This window comes from Erpetoichthys calabaricus, chromosome 12 (assembly GCF_900747795.2).
Source record: "Erpetoichthys calabaricus chromosome 12, fErpCal1.3, whole genome shotgun sequence".
NCBI classification, from domain to species: Eukaryota; Metazoa; Chordata; class Cladistia; order Polypteriformes; family Polypteridae; genus Erpetoichthys; species Erpetoichthys calabaricus.
In genome coordinates, this window is record NC_041405.2 from 108471102 (window position 1) to 108491372 (window position 20271).

Consider the following 20271-nt stretch of genomic DNA (forward strand, 5'->3'; position numbering starts at 1 on the left):
CATTCATCATTCAAGTATTATACTATAGACCTGGGAAATTCATCAACTAACAGTACAAGCCTGTACAGTAATGAGTAAAGTGGACTACAGTCATTACAAAACAACTTCTTCGTTACTTATCATTTGTTCTTCATACACTGCTGACACAAACTCGTGCCTGTTTCATCTTACGTTGTCGAAACGGGCTCTTTGTCTAGTATATATTATATACAGTGGGACAAAAAAGTATTTAGTCAGCCACCAGTTGTGCAAGTTCTCCCACTTAAAAAGATGAGAGAGGCCTGTAATTTTCATCATAGGTATACCTCAACTATGAGAGACAAAATGAGAAAAAAAAATACAGAAAATCAGATTGTCTGATTTTTGAAGAATTTAATATATATATATATATATATATATATATATATATATATATATATATGGTTGAAATAGTTTACTGTCAAATAAATGCAAAGAGTACACGACACGTGTTTCGCCCTCATTCTGGGCTCATCAGGTGTACACACTCCACTGCACTCCCTCTCAGGAATCGAACCTCGGACGTCAGCGCCAGAGGCGATGCCCCTAACGTTGCGCAACGGCGTGTGGTTCGTTTATTTGACAGCATGTAGATCGGGGTAATTACATTCACAGCATTCATAGTCTGTGTCACAATCTGATTGTATGGTTGGTTACCTACCAGGTAACGCTTGTGGTTGGCCAGCAATCTGCTAACATCCGCCACGGTGCCCTCAGTTTGTGAGGAGCAGATCATAGAATGGTTGAAATAGTTTACTGTCAAATAAATGCAAAGAGTACACAACACATGTTTCGCCCTGGTTGAAATAGTTTACTGTCAAATAAATGCAAAGAGTACACAACACACGTTTCCTGGTTGAAATAGTTTACTGTCAAATAAATGCAAAGAGTACACAACACATGTTTCGCCCTCATTCTGAATGAGGGCGAAACGTGTGTTGTGTACTCTTTGCATTTATTTGACAGTAAACTATTTCAACCATTCTATGATCTGCTCCTCACAAACTGAGGGCACCGTGGCGGATGTTAGCAGATTGCTGGCCAACCACAAGCGTTACCTGGTAGGTAACCAACCATACAATCAGATTGTGACACAGACTACGAATGCCGTGAATATATATATATATATATATATATATATATATATATATATATATAGATATCTGTAGTGTAATTAATGTTTAAAAATAATTCAAAACTGTAAGTGCATGTATACATACATTTAAGAAGTGTTTAACTGCCAGTAACTATTAATGGAATAATTGTGTGAGAATATTTCTATTTTTTTTTTTTTTATTTTATTAAGCTCAGATAATAAAACTTTTAAGTTTCAGGTAATTACTTTACAGAATAAACAAAATGAAGCTTGCAATTATAAGAAGCATTTTTGTTTTCTGTTATGCCATATGTATTATACAGTAGATACACATTTTCTGTAGATGTTAGATAAAAATCGGGAGTGTTCTCCCCTCGACTTTCTCGTATACTGAGATAAAGGAAAGGTAATCTAAACCACTTCCAGTTGCGCAATATTTCTCAAATATATCTTTGTTTCTCATCATAACTAATTGATAATGTTGATACACAATCATTTATCTATTTATAATCAAACTTTACATTAAAGTGATATTTTCTCACCTAGGGAGGTCAAAAAGGTGGTGGTATTTTTTCATGATTACATATACATTACCTAGATTACGTGCAAAGTAAAAGAGTTATAGTCACCAAAAAACATAGAAAAAGTGTTTAGTATTATATAATATTTGTTACAATAAATTGCTATTGGTAAAACTGCATTTAGTTACATTTAATTATGATAATGATGACGGAAATAGAAAAAAAAATCATAAAATTAAATGTATTACCAGAAACATGATGGGAACGTAGCAGCTTATTGTTCCCATTACATCTTTATGTTTACATAGCATGTTTAATGTTTACATGTTATTGTTATACTGATGATGTATAAATTAAAATAAAAGTTATTAAAAGTTTATGCATTATAATGATTAGTTTTTAATATTGTGTACACATTTATATTTCCATGATACCAAAAATTCAGATGGTGGTTTAACTCTTTCGAGGCAGGTGTTGACTTATAATGACATACAGTAGTGTCTTCGCGCAGCGGCCAGCTGACTACACCAAAGCGTTCAGCACCACGATCAGCTGATGCTGGTACAGATTACTTGCATCAAAATCTCAGTCTGATTAAGCCTGCGTCCAAATTAGCTATGAAACGCAAAACGTTGTCCATGGAGTATTTTGCTTTGTGCATACGCTTCGCTCTCTCGTCAGATCCGCCTTTAGCTCTGGCGGCTGGCGCCTGCATGAATACAGATGAAAAAATATTCACCCCTCAAAGAGTTAAATAAAATACTACTTCCGGTTGAGTCATTTTTCTCAAATTTCATATCTGTTTGCTTTTTATCATTATAAATATCTATACAAAATTTTGAATTGTCTTATCTATAATTATGTGGCCCAAAAGTTGATAGGATTCCTTATTTTATTATATAAAGCAGGTATACAAAATCTCATTGACTTGCAGTAGGTCAAAGCCTTTTCAAGTTATTGTATTTACACACAGACAGGCATAATTTCAAAAATGGTATTTTCAGACTCAGGAAAGGTCTAAAACATCAAGATTCATCAAAATCTCAAGGTCAAATTTTATTTATTTTAGTATTTTTATGGGCAATAAACCTACTGAATTTAATTTTGTCTTTGTTTTTTTTTTTTTAAATGAACAAGTAGCATCTGTGGTCTATAATTTCAAATTAAAAAATATCAAATAGTAATATAGAACATGATGCTTATATGAATCTGGTTATCTATAAGCTTAGTGTAAATAATTTTTTAAAGGGATTAAAAAAATCTGTATTGGAATCAGCTAATTCTGTAACATTAAATCGTTATTGGCTCTAAAAAACACCAATAATAAAAATAATAATGATGATAATATAGTTATATACAACTATCAAATCAGTGCAAACTGATACAATAAAAAAGATCCGTGAATTTTTGTATGGTTTGATCAAAGTACAAAAGCTAGCTACGGATGCTAATTCTGGCCCCTCGAAAAAATAAAACTAAATTTGCCTCATTTTGAAAAGATACTGCCTGCTTGCTGCCAATATTATTGCAGTGACCGATTAAGCAGACTCGTAGCATGCAATCAGTGCTGTCAAATGAGAAAATGTAAAATTTAAACATGTGGTTTTAATCAGGTTGTTTAGTTTAGATGTTTTAACATGGGCAGAGTGGTGGTGCAGAGCTAGAATTCTTGTCACACCACGCCATTAACTCATGTTTGATTACTAGCCTGGTGTGTGCCTGTATGAAATTTGAATGTTTCCCCTTGTGAATGTGGACTGAGTGAACGTAACTATGGAAGATTTTCTGTTTTACAGCTGGGTATTAAAAGCATGTTTTTAAGCTATCTCAGTTGCCAAAATATGCTTATTCATTTATGTCAGTGAGTCAGTCATTTTCTAACCCGATTAGTCCTGAACAGGGTCACAGGGGTCTGCTGGAGCCTGAGCCAGCTGGCATAGGGTACAAGGCAGGAACAAATTCTGGACAGGGCGCCAGTCCATTGCAGAGTGAACATACACACCAACCACACACACTGTGATACAAGGATGGAACATTTTAAAAATGTTAATTGCATATTTCTTACTGAGTGAATGATTTAAATGTTGCTATAGCATATATACAGTACAGTATATGACATAAAAACTTGTAGAAATGGACTATATATAAGAAAAAACTGTTACATTTCTGTTACTACTATTATTAACACTGTTCAAGTAGTGATTTTAGCAGTATTAAAAAAATAAATAGAGAATTCCCTGAAAAAAATACATTTTCAAAATTTGTAAATGGGTAAATAACCGTCAGCATCATAGCATATCTGGAATAATCATAATATAAAAGAGCACATGTGTGTAGAAATGGGTAAATAACCGTCAGCATCATAGCATATCTGGAATAATCATAATATAAAAGAGCACATGTGTGTAGTGATCTTATTGCTCACAAAAGCAGTCACACAACTAAAGTTTTTTGAAATTAACCATTTGTTTAAACGTATTGCATCTTGCATTTTTGATTATACTGGAAGGTCTGAACAGTCACATTATCATGAGAAAATAAAGTTTTTTCACAATAAAATAGTTTTATGTATTACATTGAGAGATATACAACATGAATGATTAAAAAAAATTGACAACACTAAAGAAAACTGTGTTTAGACTTGAACAGTGAACATGTGAATATTCTTTGGCAAGTAAAAACAAAGCTAGTAAAATGTGACAAAAAAAATGAAAATTAATTGTTGAAAAACTAAAAATTGCAACAAAAAAGTAAACTAAAACTGAAAAAAGGTGAAAAACTAAATAAAAGACACAATTAAAATGAAAAAGTAAATAAACAGTAGAAAAATATCTTAAAACTAGAAAAACCTGCCAGCTAAGAAATTGTACATTATTTAAGCAATTACCATTTTCAGTTTTGCAATGTTTCTGAATATTGGATGTGAAAAATTAAGGAAAATTTAGATGTGTGTAGGCCAGCCTTTTGCTTTTCTTTTTTTGTTACAACATTTAATGATCAAATCAGAGGTTAAAGGGGAATACCACAGTCTGCTTTGCCCTCTTCTGTGTTGGAATTACATACAATTACAAATTAAGAGTCCTTTACTTATGCCCATTATATATTTCTTTCTGCTTCATATACATGAATGTTTTATAAGCAGATGTGACCCTGAAGTTCTGTCTTTCCCACATGCGTGAGTATGTGTTAGTTTGTGAAAGCTCTCGATTGGCACATGTGTAATCAGAAAAGTTTAAAAGCAATTTAAAGAAAATGTTTCTGACCTCCTATACTAACCGTGAGATTCCTGAGCAGTAACTCACTTTTATACACTGCACAGTGGAATCCATTTTCACTGGCAACATTAACACCTTGGGAAATGGTGCCTGCTCACCAGAAGATCATATAAATACTGGAGACTGCAGGCAGCACAGATCATTAACAGTACCAAGCAACCTTCCCATGAAAACATCTATATTGCATGCTGCTTTAGAAAGGCAAATAGGATTATTAAAGACATAGCTTCTGTCCACAGATTGTAAGGTGTCCAAACATTCAGTTGTAATAACATATGTTGTATGTTTATATTGTATATACAGTATGCGCTGGATTCTACGAGTATAGTTTTTTTTCATGTGTCTTTTGTTGGTATTACATTACTGTCACTGTTCTGAAGAGAAGTTCAAGTGAGAATTACAGTGTACTATGTAGAAAACAAGATGCACCTGAACTTGAGAAAAGGTTTGCCATAACCTCTAAAACACTCGACATAAATAAGTTGCAGTTGCAGGAATCCACTCTGCTAGGGATGAAAGGCAGTGATGCAAGAAGCATTGTTGGGCTTCTTTTAAAATGGCAGAGTCACAAAAAAATTATACTTTTTTTCTGAAAATAATACAGATGTGCCTTTTTACAGCATTTGTGCAATCTCAAGATGCTCACCAATACTCAAGAAATTCTCAACTTGAAAAATGATGTTTTACGTTTTTCGGCCCAAACTTTTTGGAATCCATTGTAAACTGTGAACACAGACACTTTTTAAAATTTTATTTAATTTCATTACACAGTTTACCAGGAAAAATGCATTGTGCGCAGTAATTGTAAAAAAAATAACCTATACTGTATTCAGAACTTCTCCTTAAACAATTGTTTCAAGAACCCATGATAGCTTCACTCCCAAAATACTTGATGGTCAATACATATAACATCAGCAAGCCTAAATGATTTAATTTCATCACAGTCCTTCAGAAATAAAATCATGCACAGAATGAAAACAGCATTTTTGCCAAAAACCGTGCCAGAATTTCATCTTCCCCATCCTTTTATCTACAGCAGAGAGAAATAAGTGGACACAGGGGACATGTGTAGAACATTGACTATGATAAAAATAAGCATGGCAATGTGAACGACTGTGTATCTCAGTGACACCAGGGAGACTTGATGTACCAGCAACCAAAACCACCACCTCCTCATGAACTTCTAAATCCGTAACTTGAGGGTGAGTTTTGGGGAGACAACACAATAGCACACTAAATTGGTTAAGTCTGTGGCGTAGGCTTATTTATCACATACCGCAATAAATGACATACATAAAGCCAACAGCATTGTTGTCTGCTCATACACTTTTTAAACACAGCTGAGCGAGTCATATTTTTATCAATAAACAAAGGTTCATGTTCCTGGTATGCTGTAGAAGTATCTCAAGTTTCAGTCCTTGGGGGAATAGACCAGATGAAGTCTACAAACCGGTTGTAAATGTCCTATTCTAATTTTTAATATCAACTCTCAATCTGTGTTACATTTGTTAATATTAAATGTAAATGTTTTTCTTATCACATTAAATAATATTTTCCAACCATTTAGGTTCTGCAAAACCCACTAGTGGTAATCACTATTTCCCCTTCCTGTCATTGAGATGCAAATCTTTGCCAAACTTTGTATTTTTGTATTTTGACGGTTTTGTTTTATTAATATTTGTTATTTTTAAAATTCAGTAAAATTGCAGCTCTGTTAGCAGACCTAATGAATGTAGGACCTATCTGTTACTGACTTGCTGTCTGTCATACCATTGTGACTTTGCCTGCTATTTATATATCAAGAATAAATCAAAGTATAACCAGGATATTGTGTTTAGATATGCACTTATAAATCATTGCATTTCCATATTCTTAATACTTAATGATTTACTTTAGTACTTAGTATCAGGTTGGCCCATTAATCTGTGAGGTGGCGCAGAACCCAATCTTTAATTCATCATAACTATGTTTTTGTTCCACTCAGAATTTCCTTTATAAACTGACCCCAAGGCCCCTTTTTTTGGTATCTACTATAATATTGATGATTTTTTTTTCCTAATGTTTCAGGTTGTGATCTACATTATTGTGTCTGCAGCTTGTGGTGGACCAAGTTGGAAAAGTTGTGTATAAAAAAAAAAATAAAAAAAATGTTTATATATTAATATTGCAAGAAGAGAGGAAAGTTGTGTTGGACCGTGACATTACTTCCCAGAAGAATGGTATCGTAACCAGTTTGACAGCTATTACCCGAGTTCTTTCATAGTCCATCTTCAGAATAATTTTTTCCTCTTTTCTGTGTACATTTAAAGACTTCTACATTTAATCTTGCCTTATTTAACTATGATGAGAAAGACAAAAGGATAACACTTCTTTTATATGTAAGTATAAATATATACATAAACTTAAGAACATTGACTTTTCGACTATTGTATATACCTTAGTTTCACTCCTGAAGAACTCCGTGTTTAAATAAACCTCTGTGTGCGTGTGTGTGTGTGTGTATGTCTATATGTATATATATATATATAAATAAAAAAATTAAGTGTATATATACATACATACATCTATAAATATAAAAATGTGAAGCAAATATGTTCTTAAGGTTTATGACAGTGGGCACAACTAAGTGAAATATAAATGTGGGATCTTGCAGCTGCTATTCTTTTACAGGAGAGAGTTTTATGTGCCTATAAGAGAAAAATCATTGCTGGTTCTGCATTATCACCAATGTTCACTGTGGTATATAGAAATTTTTGTCACTTTAGTCTGAAGTATTTCTTTATTTTTTATTATTTTTAATTATAATACAGAAACTGGTATCCTTTACTAAAATTGTGGATTCACAAACTTTTGAAATAAATTTTTTTTCTTTCTTACTTTGTGAGAAGAAATTCAGATCTCAGTAGTAAAGAAGTTGTAATCCAGTTGACAACACGTTCAAGAAATTACTTTGAATTTTGTGTGTTGGTGTGAGAGGACATACAAATATTTAGTTTGTGTTCTAAGTTTCCCCTCTTGTTTAATTTTGTGTCCTATTAACAGATGATATTTACATTACACAAAGTAACATTGTGTTGTTTTGGCTGATGAGCATTTCCAGCAGAAATCTGAATTGAATGAAGTGTTACTCATTTGTCTAAAAACATACTTGCACTTCTTTTGCAAACGGTTTTAGGATGACATTTTAATGTACTATGATATTTGTAACATTTCAATAATAAAAACCATACATTAATTTACAAAGATGGGAAATTGTAGTACTGCGTTTATTGATGTACATAAAATTGGGTTGTTAGCAATCAGTATTTTGAAAAAGATTTAGTACCAAATCCTACATGAATATTACAGTATTTATTCATCCTATGGGGAGAAATAACTAGCAGTGATCTTTGGCTAAATGAAGTATTTTTATTTTTAAATGAGCCATAAAATACATCATTCATTTTGTACTTAACTTTGAGAAAGGGGCTTATTAATCCTATGTGTTTTATTTTTAGGGTTTATTTTACAATTTCCTGCTCTTTTTTGGTCTTTTAAATGCTGTTATCAAGAGATGATGTGATACAGTTTCTTTGTTATGTCAGTGTAATTTCTTTTATGTGTTTAGTTATTGGAAATGATTAAATGATTTGAATTATGACTTGGGTATAATATTCACTTGTTTGAAGGCACTTTAAATTGTTTAACAAATGTGTACAATTGTATTTGAAAAGCTCAAGATACAACTGATGTTAACACAAATATAAGTGATATATAAGGAGGCGATTATTCTACATTTACACAGAAACCATTTACTTGTGTTATTATTATTATTTTTTTTAATCAAAATGTCTCTTTGTATGTATGTACTGTATGTGTTTTGATCATGCACTATTACCTTGTTAAAATAAAGCCTGAACCATCATGGACAAGGGGATTGAATTCGAACAGTTAAACCCAGAGCTTCAGTTTTTTTATTCCCTCTTTAACAAGTAGGCAAACGTTCTCTTTTAAAGGAGCTTGTGTCACTTGACTATAGCCAAGCCTCTTTACACATCTAGCTTCATATTATTTTCCATAATTCATATTAGTTCATAAAAAAATATGCATTTATTTTTGGAGCAAATGAGCAGATTAAATGAGGGTAAATATAGAGAAATAGATTATCAAAGCAAAACCAACAAATACCATATAGAGGGAGCAGCAAATCAAAAATGTAGTTGTTGAAACATGAAAAAGGCCAAATTGTTGTCATTTGTTTGGAAAGCTTTGCCTAAATGAGGATAAAAAGGATGGCAAGCTAATACTATATAAGTCTTTCGGATGCAGGATAGTACTTTCTAAAAATATGTCTGGGATTGTGTATGGTAATAAAAATGTAAATACAGTATATACTGCATAATTAAACAAAGCTAAAATTGTCTCTTAAGGTTTTGAGCTTTACATTTGAGATTTCCACAATTACATGACCTTGAAAATTGTATAATTTGTTGGCTGATGTTTTATTACTCCAGCACAGATGTAACTGTATTTCCAGTTAGCATGCTCAATAATAATCTTATTTATTCCATACAGTAGCATAAAAGCAGCACCCTACATCACTCCAGTAGGACTGTAATATATTAGCATCGGTCATATATCTGACTGACATGACATTCAAGGAATGCCTAATAAGCCAAAATGTCTGAACTCAAACCTATTATGTGTACTGTGTATGACTACATTAACAGAATTACGCCCGTCATCCTTAAAGTTTGCATTTGTCGTGAGTGAGTGAGCTCTGTGGCAGGCTGCCATCACATCCAGCGTAGGTTTCTGCTTTTCTTCTGATACGGCTGGGACAACATGGGCCACCTGCAGTCCTGTAATGAAAGAAACCGCTTTTCAAAATGGACAAATGTATTTTTGACTTTGGGGAAAAACATGCATATTTGTGAATGTGTATTTAATACAAGACTCCTTGTCCTGTACATGTTAAAAGAGCTGTATACATCCAAAAATATCCCAGTACAGTTTTAAAGTATTAATTCAAATATGGAGCACAATTTTGTTTTATTGATTTGTCCACAATGATGTTGACTAACTTTTTTCCAAAAACAAATCGCAAAAAAGTTGCACAGGTATGGATTATTCCATATACTTCCTGAAATCCCTTCCGTAATCCTTGTTCTTGCACTGTAGTCCCTTCAGCTGAGTGGTAGATCAGTGAATCAGGTATTGCAGATCTCTTCAGGTACAACCATCTTTTGTTCTTGAGACTGCAAATGAAATACAGATCCTGTTTCTTTGATATTTGGAAGGGAAAGAGATTATTAAACTAGATTATCATAAACTTATCTGCCAAGAAAACATAGAATTTCATTCGTACCCTTTTTTTTAATTATTATTATTTCTCGGGTACTCCAGTTCTCTCCTACATCCCAGGGACATGCAGGTTGGGATGCCCAGTAACTCTAATATATAAAGTTAGCAGAAACCTTCACTGCAGGAATGGGATGATAACATGAAACAGCCGTGACAGGCAACAGTAGAGTAAAACTGGAAACCCAAAACCCCAGAAGCAAAGTGCCAGGCATAAGGATAAAACACGACTCAGGCAGGAAATTCAGAATTAGACACAAGTGCCCTGAAAATGGTAAATTCTGACAAACCTGAGCGCTGGTCTTGTGTTTGACTTGGATTTAAAGTTTGTACATTTAATATAGCAATATCTATGTATAAAGCTTCAGTAATATCTATTAAATTGTTCAAGTTATTTGCAAATTAGCCGAGCACATGTTTATGCTGTATATTTGGATGAGGCACCATTCCATCACAGGACACATTCACGCATTCACACCCATTTTAGTGTCACCAGTTTTATGGTGTTGAAGAGTGAGCAGACTGCAGCCTGAAGCCAAAGCCTTGCAGCAGTTAGAGGAGCAGTTACCATTACAGTACAGTATCTCTCCTGGGAAACAGTCCAAAGTATAAGCATTACTTACATGCTTGGGTGTTTGAGTTTCTCTGTGGATCTACAGGGTCATCTGGCTGTGGATCATCTGTCTTTTTATAATAATAGTCCTGATCTGGTGGACCAAATCGCTTTAAAAAAAAAAAAAAGAAAGAAAGCACAGCTTCTGTTAATGTATGTGTTCAAATTTTTGCTTAAAAAAGTGGAATTCGTCAACAGCTGCTTAATACAGAAATAGTGAAGAAGTAACCATGCACAAGAGTTTGTCAAGAAAAGATTAAAGCTTTAGATAAAAAGTAAACAATTGAGTAGATGCAGATAAATGTCTGCCTATATGCCAGCAGGCTCCTTGCAGTTGCTGGGCTTTTGTCCATGAAGAATGAGAGCTAATAGGAGTTTGGAGAGCAATAAGTTTGAATTCTTTTAATACAACATCAGAGACTAGCAGCAGCTTCTCAAAACAAAGGTGAAGTTATCACAATAAGCCTTGTTAGAGCCTCTTTGGTATTTTAGTAAAATATAATGCAGAATAAACGTTAGGTACGGCTGCTTTCTCCGTAGTTTTCTAAAAATCAGTTATGCTCTGAAGGCAGATTGACAGAACTTAAAAAATACACAACACCTGAGGGCATTGCAGCAATTGGTACAGTATATGGAATTAGAAGCAGAGTTTGGTTTCCATTGTCCATTCATGACTTGTTGTCATCACTCCTTTTGATTCCTGCTTCACACAAGGCGCACATGCCCAAGGGGTTGTTGCCTTCACTTATCTGTGGTGATGTCACAATCGCTGATTGGTTTGCACATCTTTTGGATGACAAAACCACAGTTGATTGCGTGTCTCAGTGTGGTTTTTAAACAGCCGTAACTGATACCACAGTTTAATGTGACTTGGAAACACATTTAGAAGGAGAAAGTGTACAGGCAGTCATTTATGGATTTGAAAGAAACAAATAGTTCAGAGAAAAACAAAATAAAAACACACACATCTTAAAAAGCTTTGATGTGGTAAAAGTGTGATTGATAAACGTGTGCCTTCTTGAGCTTTTTTTTATAATCAAAAAAACATTATGAACCATCAGTTTCATGTTTTCTGGGTTTAGTGGAATACTGGAATTTGTGCACTAAAAGGTGACACGTTGTGGTAAGAAAGGAGACGTTCTTTGACAATGTGTTTACTCGCAGTGTTGTGGTTATTAGGGCACACATTCGATAAAAAATTTAAGTTCACTTTAGTGAAGTACTGTCAAAATCCAACGGTGAGTCAGTAAAACAACATATTTTTAGGCATTGTAGCTGCGCTTGTCGAGGGTTTCCAAATAATCCAAATGGTTCAAATGCAGACTACAAGAAAGTCATTCAAGCAGTAGAATGACTCATTATATAAAATAAACGTCACAGTCCAAGCGCCTTTGTTTAAAGAGTTTAGTGAAATTTAAAGCAATCCATTCACATCAAAAAATAATTTAAAAAAATCTTGCTAATACGCACAGAAAAAAGAAAACTTTTTGTCTATGATACTGTACTTGTGGCTAAAGAATCTGTTTCATTTTTTAAAGTTTCTATATGTAGTCTCATTCACCACACATATGTACATACAGTCAGAAGACAATACACCCATAATGTTTTTCTAACAGTTCATGCTTTTCTCTAGCTGTCTTATTTCAATCTAAGAGCTATACTGTTGTCACACAGAGCTAACATTAAGAACATTCCAGTAACTTTTAGCTTATAGGGGTTTAAACTGAATCTGTCATTATCTACTGTATGTTAAAGCTACATTAAATTTAAACTAATGAAAAACTAAAGTAAATTTAACATTAACTTAAATGATTTGGCTTTTACAGACATAAACAACAAAAAGAGTGTCAGGTATCCCTACAAGACATCCTTATGAAGGAAAAAATTGCCTTTTTATAAAGGTGTTTATTTTTAGACTGTGCCTGAAGCGTTGGTTTTACAAGCACAAATATGATCATGGAATAGGCGAGTGGGTTAGGTGCCCAGGTAATGTTTTTGAGGTGTGAAACATGGCCTAGAACACAGCGCCATGCAGCTACATTATACGATTTGATATCTTTTGGTCTAGGGAGCTTGAAAGTTTTAACTCAGCTTGGTTAATTAAGGAAAGCAATCTTCTTAAAAAATAAAATATTAAAAAAACAATATGGAGTGGTCCATACAGTACTTCCATGTAAATTCCACTTTAGTGACACTTCAGGAAATCACTCAATGGCATACTTTTGAGAGTGTGACTGCATTTTTTCCAGTTGATTCTGGGGTTCGTCAGGGGTGTGCTCTTGCTCCTACTTTGTTCAGTACTTGTATGGACTGGGTGTTGGGCAAGATCGTGGGGTCCAGCGGCTGTGGGGTATCTATTGGTGAAGAAAGATTCACGGATCTTGACTTTGCTGATGATGCTGTGATCTTCGCGGAGTCAATGGAGGCTCTGATCGGGGCACTCAAGAGACTAAGCAAGGAGTCTGAGTGTCTGGACTTGTGAGTGTCCTAGATAAAAACCAAGATCCAGGCCTTTAATTACCTCTTGGGCACAGCCATCAGCAGTGTGTCTGTCTGCAGAGAGAGTGTTGACCTTGTTGAGAGGTTTACTTACCTTGGCAGTAACATTCATGTCTCTGGTGACAATTCCTATGACGTCAGTAGATGGATTGGGAGAGCATGGGGGTCATGAGGTCACTGGAAAGGGGTGTGTGGCGCTCCCGATATCTATGCAAAAGTACAAAGGTCCAAGTCTTTAGAGTCCTGGTGCTTCCTGTTTTGCTATATGGTTGTGAGACATGGACGCACGCTATCTAGTGACCTGAGATGAAGACTGGACTGTGCTGGTACTGTGTCTCTTGGGTCCTTGGGTACCACTGGTTTGACTTTGTGTTGAATGAGGGAGTATCAGTTACGGCACTACAGCCATGTGGCGCATTTCCCCAAGGGTGATCCAGCTCAGAAAATCCTTATTGTTGAGGACATGAGGAACTAGACCAAGCCAAGAAGACGTCCATGTGACACCTGGCTACGGCAGATAGATGTTCATTTCTGGAGGGTGGGACTGGACCGCACCCTCTGCCTGGGGGGTTGCCACCTGGGATTCGTCACGTGGTGGGTACTGCAATGCACTGTACCACTGCATGCTCCCTGACCTGACCTAGGTGAGTGTGCTTACATGTATATTTAAATAATATTAATCTCAAAACTTATATTGCAAATATTTTACGAATCAGTAGGCCTGGTCCCATGACTAAGCAGAGCAGACAGTTAAATCACAGTTAAATATTTTCTGTGGTATTTATCCTCGGACATGTCACACAGTTTTTGAAGGATATGGAGGTGGACCAAAAACAACAGGCCTTAAAACCTGTAACAAGACAAACATGCTGTACAATAACTTGTTTGAAAAAAATAGGTCAAATTTTTCAGAAGTTGGCTTTATGTGCAAGTCTCTGTGTTTACAGCGGTTATCTCATTCTAAATTTTAGTATTTTTGCTAGGATGTAGTTAAATTCAATTTTTTCCTCAGAATTCTACACACAACACCCCATAATGACAACGTGAAAAAAGTTTACTTGAGGTTTTTACAAATTTATTAAAAATAAAGAAATTGAGAAAGCACATTTACATAAGTATTCACAGCCTTTGCCATGAAGCTCAAAATTGAGCTCAGGTGCATCCTGTTTCCCCTGATCATCCTTGAGATGTTTCTGCAGCTTAATTGGAGTCCACCTGTTGTAAATTCAGTTGATTGGACATGATTTGGAAAGGCACACACCTGTCTATATAAGGTCCCACAGTTGACAGTTCATGTCAGAGCACAAACCAAGCATGAAGTCAAAGGAATTGTCTGTAGACCTCCGAGACAGGATTGTCTCGAGGCACAAATTTGGGGAAGGTTACAGAAAAATTTCTGCTGCTTTGAAGGTCCCAATGAGCACAGTGGCCTCCATCATCCGTAAGTGGAAGAAGTTTGAAACCATCAGGACTCTTCCTAGAGCTGGCCAACCATCTAAACTGAGCGATCGGGGGAGAAGGGCCTTAGTCAGGGAGATGACCAAGAACCCGATGGTCACTCTGTCAGAGGTCCTCTGTGGAGAGAGGAGAACCTTCCAGAAGGACAACCATCTCTGCAGCAATCCACCAATCAGGCCTGTATGGTAGAGTGGCCAGACGGAAGCCACTCCTTAGAAAAAGGCACATAGCAGCCTGCCTGCAGTTTACCATAAGGCACCTGAAGGACTCTCAGACCATGAGAAAGAAAATTCTCTGGTCTGATGAGACAAAGATTGAACTCTTTGGTGTGAATGCCAGGCGTCACATTTGGAGGAAACCAGGCACCGCTCATCACCAGGCCAATACCATCCCTACAGTGAAGCATGGTGGTGGCAGCATCATGCTGTGGGGATGTTTTTCAGCGGCAGGGACTGGGAGACTAGTCAGGATAAAGGGAAAGATGACTGCAGCAATGTACAGAGACATCCTGGATGAAAACCTCCTCCAGAGCGCTCTTGACCTCGGACTGGGGCGACGGTTCATCTTTCAGCAGGACAACGACCCTAAGCACACAGCCAAGATATCAAAGGAGTGGCTTCAGGACAACTCTGTGAATGTCCTTGAGTGGCCCAGCCAGAGCCCAGACTTGAATCCGATTGAACATCTCTGGAGGGATCTTAAAATGGCTGTGCACCGACGCTTCCCATCCAACCTGATGGAGCTTGAGAGGTGCTGCAAAGAGGAATGGGCGAAACTGGCCAAGGATAGGTGTGCCAAGCTTGTGGCATTATATTCAAAAAGACTTGAGGCTGTAATTGCTGCCAAAGGTACATTGACAAAGTATTGAGCAAAGGCTGTGAATACTTATGTACATGTGATTTCTCAGTTTTTTTATTTTTAATAAATTTGCAAAAACCTCAAGTAAACTTTTTTCACGTCATTATGGGGTGTTGTGTGTAGAATTCTGAGAAAAAAAATTAATTTAATCCATTTTGGAATAAGGCTGTAACATAACAAAATGTGGAAAAAGTGATGCGCTGTGAATACTTGTCCGATGCACTGTAAGTCGGGTATTGAAACCTGAAAAATTGATCATAAAGTCAGACTCTGACTTTTACACACGGTCAAAGATATTACACTTGCATTTTTTTGTTTTTTACATCTTCTTGCTTCCTCCAATCTTACACCAGTTTCTCAGACACATCAAACTTTGTTGCAGCAGCACAGTTATCAATTTCTTTCGCTACTTCAACGACTTTTAATTTAAAACCAGCTTCATATTTTCTTCTGATCGAACGCTCCATCGTAGATAAGGGATGCTCTTACACTAAAGGTGTATGAGGGTGTAAGATACAAAAAAAATACTAAACAGTGCAAACGTCGCTTCGGAATAGTTTGGGTATTACCGTGTGATCACGTAGGCACAATACATAGAAAAAAAGGCAGTGTGCTCCGTGGCTACTCTCTCAGGTGGGCGTTAGCATATCATAATCTCTTGGACCAATAGCGTGAGTTTTCCGCATTCAACTTATACGACCGACATTATAAAATACAGTAATCCCTCACTTATCGCGGGAGATAGGTTCCAAGGCCGACCGCGATAACTGAATTTCCGCGAAATAGAGACACCATATTTATTTAATTATTTAACGTGTATTTGGACGTTTTTAAGCCCTCCCTGTATTGTTTACAACCCACCCTTTACTCTATTAATAACAGGGACAACTGCTAAGCAATATGAAATCGGTAGATAAGTTTACACTTACTGTATAGCGAAGTACACGTAGTTATATATGACATGATGATGGTGATGAATATGCTGCGCAGTAAAAATGATGACGATGAAGGTGATAATCCCCTGAATGCAGTAGCAAGAGCACGTTAATGCTGAATGAGTGAGATGAGACTTCCTGGTTAATGCAGCACTCTGTCGCTGAGCCAATCAGCAGCACACAGGAACTTAACTGCGTGCTCTGATTGGGTAGCTTCTCAGCCATCCGCCAGTAGCATCTCTTGTATGAAATCAACTGGGCAAACCAACTGAGGAAGCAAATACCAGAAGCAAAAAGACCCATTGTCCGCAGAAACCCGTGAAGCAGCGAAAAATCCGCGTTATATATTTAGATATGCTTACATATAAAATCCGCAAAGTCATGAATCCGCGAAAAGTGAACCGCGAAGTAGCGAGGGATTACTGTACCGGAAATTATACAGTAAAATCAGGCCCTGACTTATCCACAGGAGAACTTAAACATGAGTACAGTATATACGGTAAACACAGAAACAGAATTTGAACCTAATTCGATAATGAATTTTTGAGCAAATCACCTCGCAATTAGGAGACCTGTTCATGTTTGCATGTTCTCCCCGTATCTGCGTGGGTTTCCTCCGCGTACTCCGGTTTCCTACCACAGTCCAAAGTCATGCAGGTTAGGTGCATTGGCGATTCTAAATTGTCCCTAGTGTGTGGGGGTGTGTTTGTGTGCGTGCCCTGTGGTGGGCTGGCACCCTACCCGGGGTTTGTTTCCTGCCTTGTGCCCTGTGTTGGCTGGGATTGGCTCCAGCAGACCCCCGTGACCCTAGCGGGTTGGATAATGGATGGATGGATTTTTGAGTAAATCACTAAACTTCCATTTATATGGAAGTAAAAAGGGTCAAATTAGCTGTTGCCTTCAAAAAGGGTTGTGTTATACGTTGGATCTGATATCGTTGGTATGTGCTATTCTAGGAACCACATTAAAGTTGTTGTTCCCGGGCAATCATTCAACTTAATTGGAAAATGTAGATGTACAGTAATGCTGCATTTTTATACAATTGCTGATGACTATTTTCATAATTGAATGCAACCCCACCTCTTTTTTAAAGTGAACATTTTTAGCTTTCCACAGAGCACACAATACTTTATAACAACTGTAAAGGACCACAGCCATCCAGCACGCCAGCTGTTCTCCTTGTCACCGTCTGGCAGACGATACAGGAGTCTGGCTGTTCGGATTACAAGACTTAAGAACAGTTTTTACCACCAGGCCATTCGACTCCTCAACAGCAACACCTGAACACTTACATACACTTACATTACACCTACATTGCACTACTCACACACAAACTGTACCTGCACACACTCTGAATACTGACTTGAACATGAATCTGCACTTTATGGAATATGCATCTGTACTTATAAAACATCTGTGCAATAACTGTCATTTGTACTTGCTGCTCATTCAACTCACATTGCTCTATAACTTCTTTTAAAACGTACACATTTTATTTTTAACTTGTAATTTTTTTTAATTATATTTTAGCTTTATTGGATCTAGGCTGATTGACTTGTTTTTCTCGTCATACACATTTCATTGTATGTTGACCCTGTGTTAACCTATATATGACAAATAAACCTAAACCAAACCATTTAAATCGGGATCAGGCTTTCCTTTTTAAGTTTGATTTTACACCTAAGGATCACCTTATTGAACTTGCATGTCCAATGTGTTTCAACTGACAAGTCATTTTAATAAAGAGAATAAACATGTAAACCTAATGACGAGCAGCAAAGTTTTACATCAGTTAATGGTTCTATCTGGTAGCTCTGGGATTGAATTCTGGTCTGGTATTGTCCCACTATGGTGAAATTCAGAATTTCACTGCTCCCAACATTGGCTTTTCATGTGTGATGCATTAGTTAACTGACAGGAGACAAAAAGTACTGATAAGAGGAGAATGTCCATAACCTTTGATTCTCGTGTCTTTTCTTTTTTTTTTCCTTTTTTTTCAGCCACTTTTGTTGGCTTTCTAGCCTGTTTCCTGCTACTCCCTTAGGTTGTGACCAACTTGGCGAAGTAGCAGGCGTGAGAAGTGTGGAAGAATAATTTTAGGGTAGGATAGCTTTCATCTTAAAGGAATAGCATAAAGGCTTCATAAATGTCAGAACCCTTCGCAGGTATAGCAGGAAACCAAATAAAGGTCAAGTGAACAACAAAATGTACTGAAAGATGACTAAGAAATCAGCAGGTTCCGTAAAGAACCAGAATGGACAGTTGTTACATGCACAGAAATTTCAAGGGTGGTGGCACAACCCAAAGGTATAAGAAGAACCAGAATATAATAAAACAGACTTTTATTTTATATAATTTGGGTGTAAACTAATGAACCAACCAGAGTAAAATGTACAGTTGTGCTTGAAAGTTTGTGAACCCTTTAGAATGTTCTATATTTCTACATAAATATGACCTAAAACATCATAAGATTTTCACTCAAGTCCTAAAAGTAGATAAAAAGAAACCAGTTAAACAAATGAGACAAAATATTATACAGTACTTGGTCTTTTATTTATTAAGGAAAATGATAGAATATTACATATTTGTGAGTGGCAAAAGTATGTGAACCTTTGCTTTCAGTATCTGGTGTGACCCCCCTTTGCAGCAACTAAACGTTTCCGGTAACTGTTGATCAGTCCTGCACACCGGCTTGGAGGAATTTTAGCCCATTCCTCCGTACAGAACAGCTTTAACCCTGGGATGTTGGTGGGTTTCCTTACATTAACTGCTCGCTTCAGGTCCTTCCACAACATTTCGATTGGATTAAGGTCAGGACTTTGACTTGGCCATTCCAAAACATTAACTTTATTCTTCTTTAACCATTCTTTGGTAGAACAACTTGTATGCTTAGGGTCGTTGTCTTGCTGTATGATCCACCTTCTCTTGAGATTCAGTTTTTGGACAGATGCCCTGACATTTTCCTTTAGAATTCTCTGATACTAGTAAGCCCGCGATTCGCCAGCGAATCGGAAATCCAAGAATGGCAATCAGTATCTGTTCCATCCGATATCTGGATGGATGACATATCATGGAGGGTGGGTGCGTCTGGGGAAATGTCATTTAATTACATACGCATATCTGTAGTAAAGCGGTCTCGTTTTGTGGAGACGTGATTCCGTTGCCTTTGCTTACACTGACTGCTGGCAGAGTGAAGCACAGCAAGTTCAGCCCTGCGTCCATATCCGGTATACGCCGTGTAGTTTGGACGTCTGGGGATTCCGTACTGTAATACTGTAATGTGATTCACATATGCGCTGAATCCTCTCGTTTTTGTTTTCTCTGTGGACGCCACTGCGTTTGACTCTGGACTCTGGGGCGGGCACCAAACTGAATGATCGTTATGTGATCTACATTACTGGCACAGTGGATTAGAGCACGCTCGTTGCAGTGCGGCAGTGTGCGTGATACAACCTTCTCGTTTCTGTGTTTTCTGTGCAGTGCGGCAGTGCACGTGCCCCTCGATGCGCCCTGCGTCCATATCCGGTTTACAACCTTCGGTTAGTAAGATGGATAATTCAGAATTCATTGTTCCATCAATTAAGGCAAGCCATCCTGATCCAGATGCAGCAAAACAGGCCCAAACCATGATACTACCACCACCATGTTTCACAGATGG

General features: G+C 36.7%; 2 protein-coding genes across 4 annotated transcripts in view; one reads left to right on the top strand and one right to left on the bottom strand.

Moving 5' to 3' along the window:
• The window catches only part of sybl1 (synaptobrevin-like 1), a 307369-nt gene that overhangs the window by 15473 nt on the left and 271625 nt on the right, over positions 1-20271 (top strand). The window contains exon 7 of one of the 3 annotated variants that reach the window (XM_028815981.2): positions 6978-8845. The exons of the other annotated variants lie outside the window; for them this stretch is intronic. Coding sequence (XP_028671814.1) covers positions 6978-7040 — 63 coding nt within the window. The 3' untranslated portion in view covers positions 7041-8845. Of the gene's footprint in view, positions 1-6977; positions 8846-20271 lie in introns of those variants that run through there. 3 annotated transcript variants of the gene reach the window in all.
• Positions 9428-20271, bottom strand: part of si:ch211-274f20.2 (calnexin) — a 55626-nt gene continuing 44782 nt past the window's right edge. The window contains exons 11-12 of the mRNA XM_028816885.2: positions 10874-10973; positions 9428-10147 (exon numbers count right to left, since the gene is read on the bottom strand). Coding sequence (XP_028672718.2) covers positions 10119-10147; positions 10874-10973 — 129 coding nt within the window. The 3' untranslated portion in view covers positions 9428-10118. The remainder of the gene's footprint in view (positions 10148-10873; positions 10974-20271) is intronic.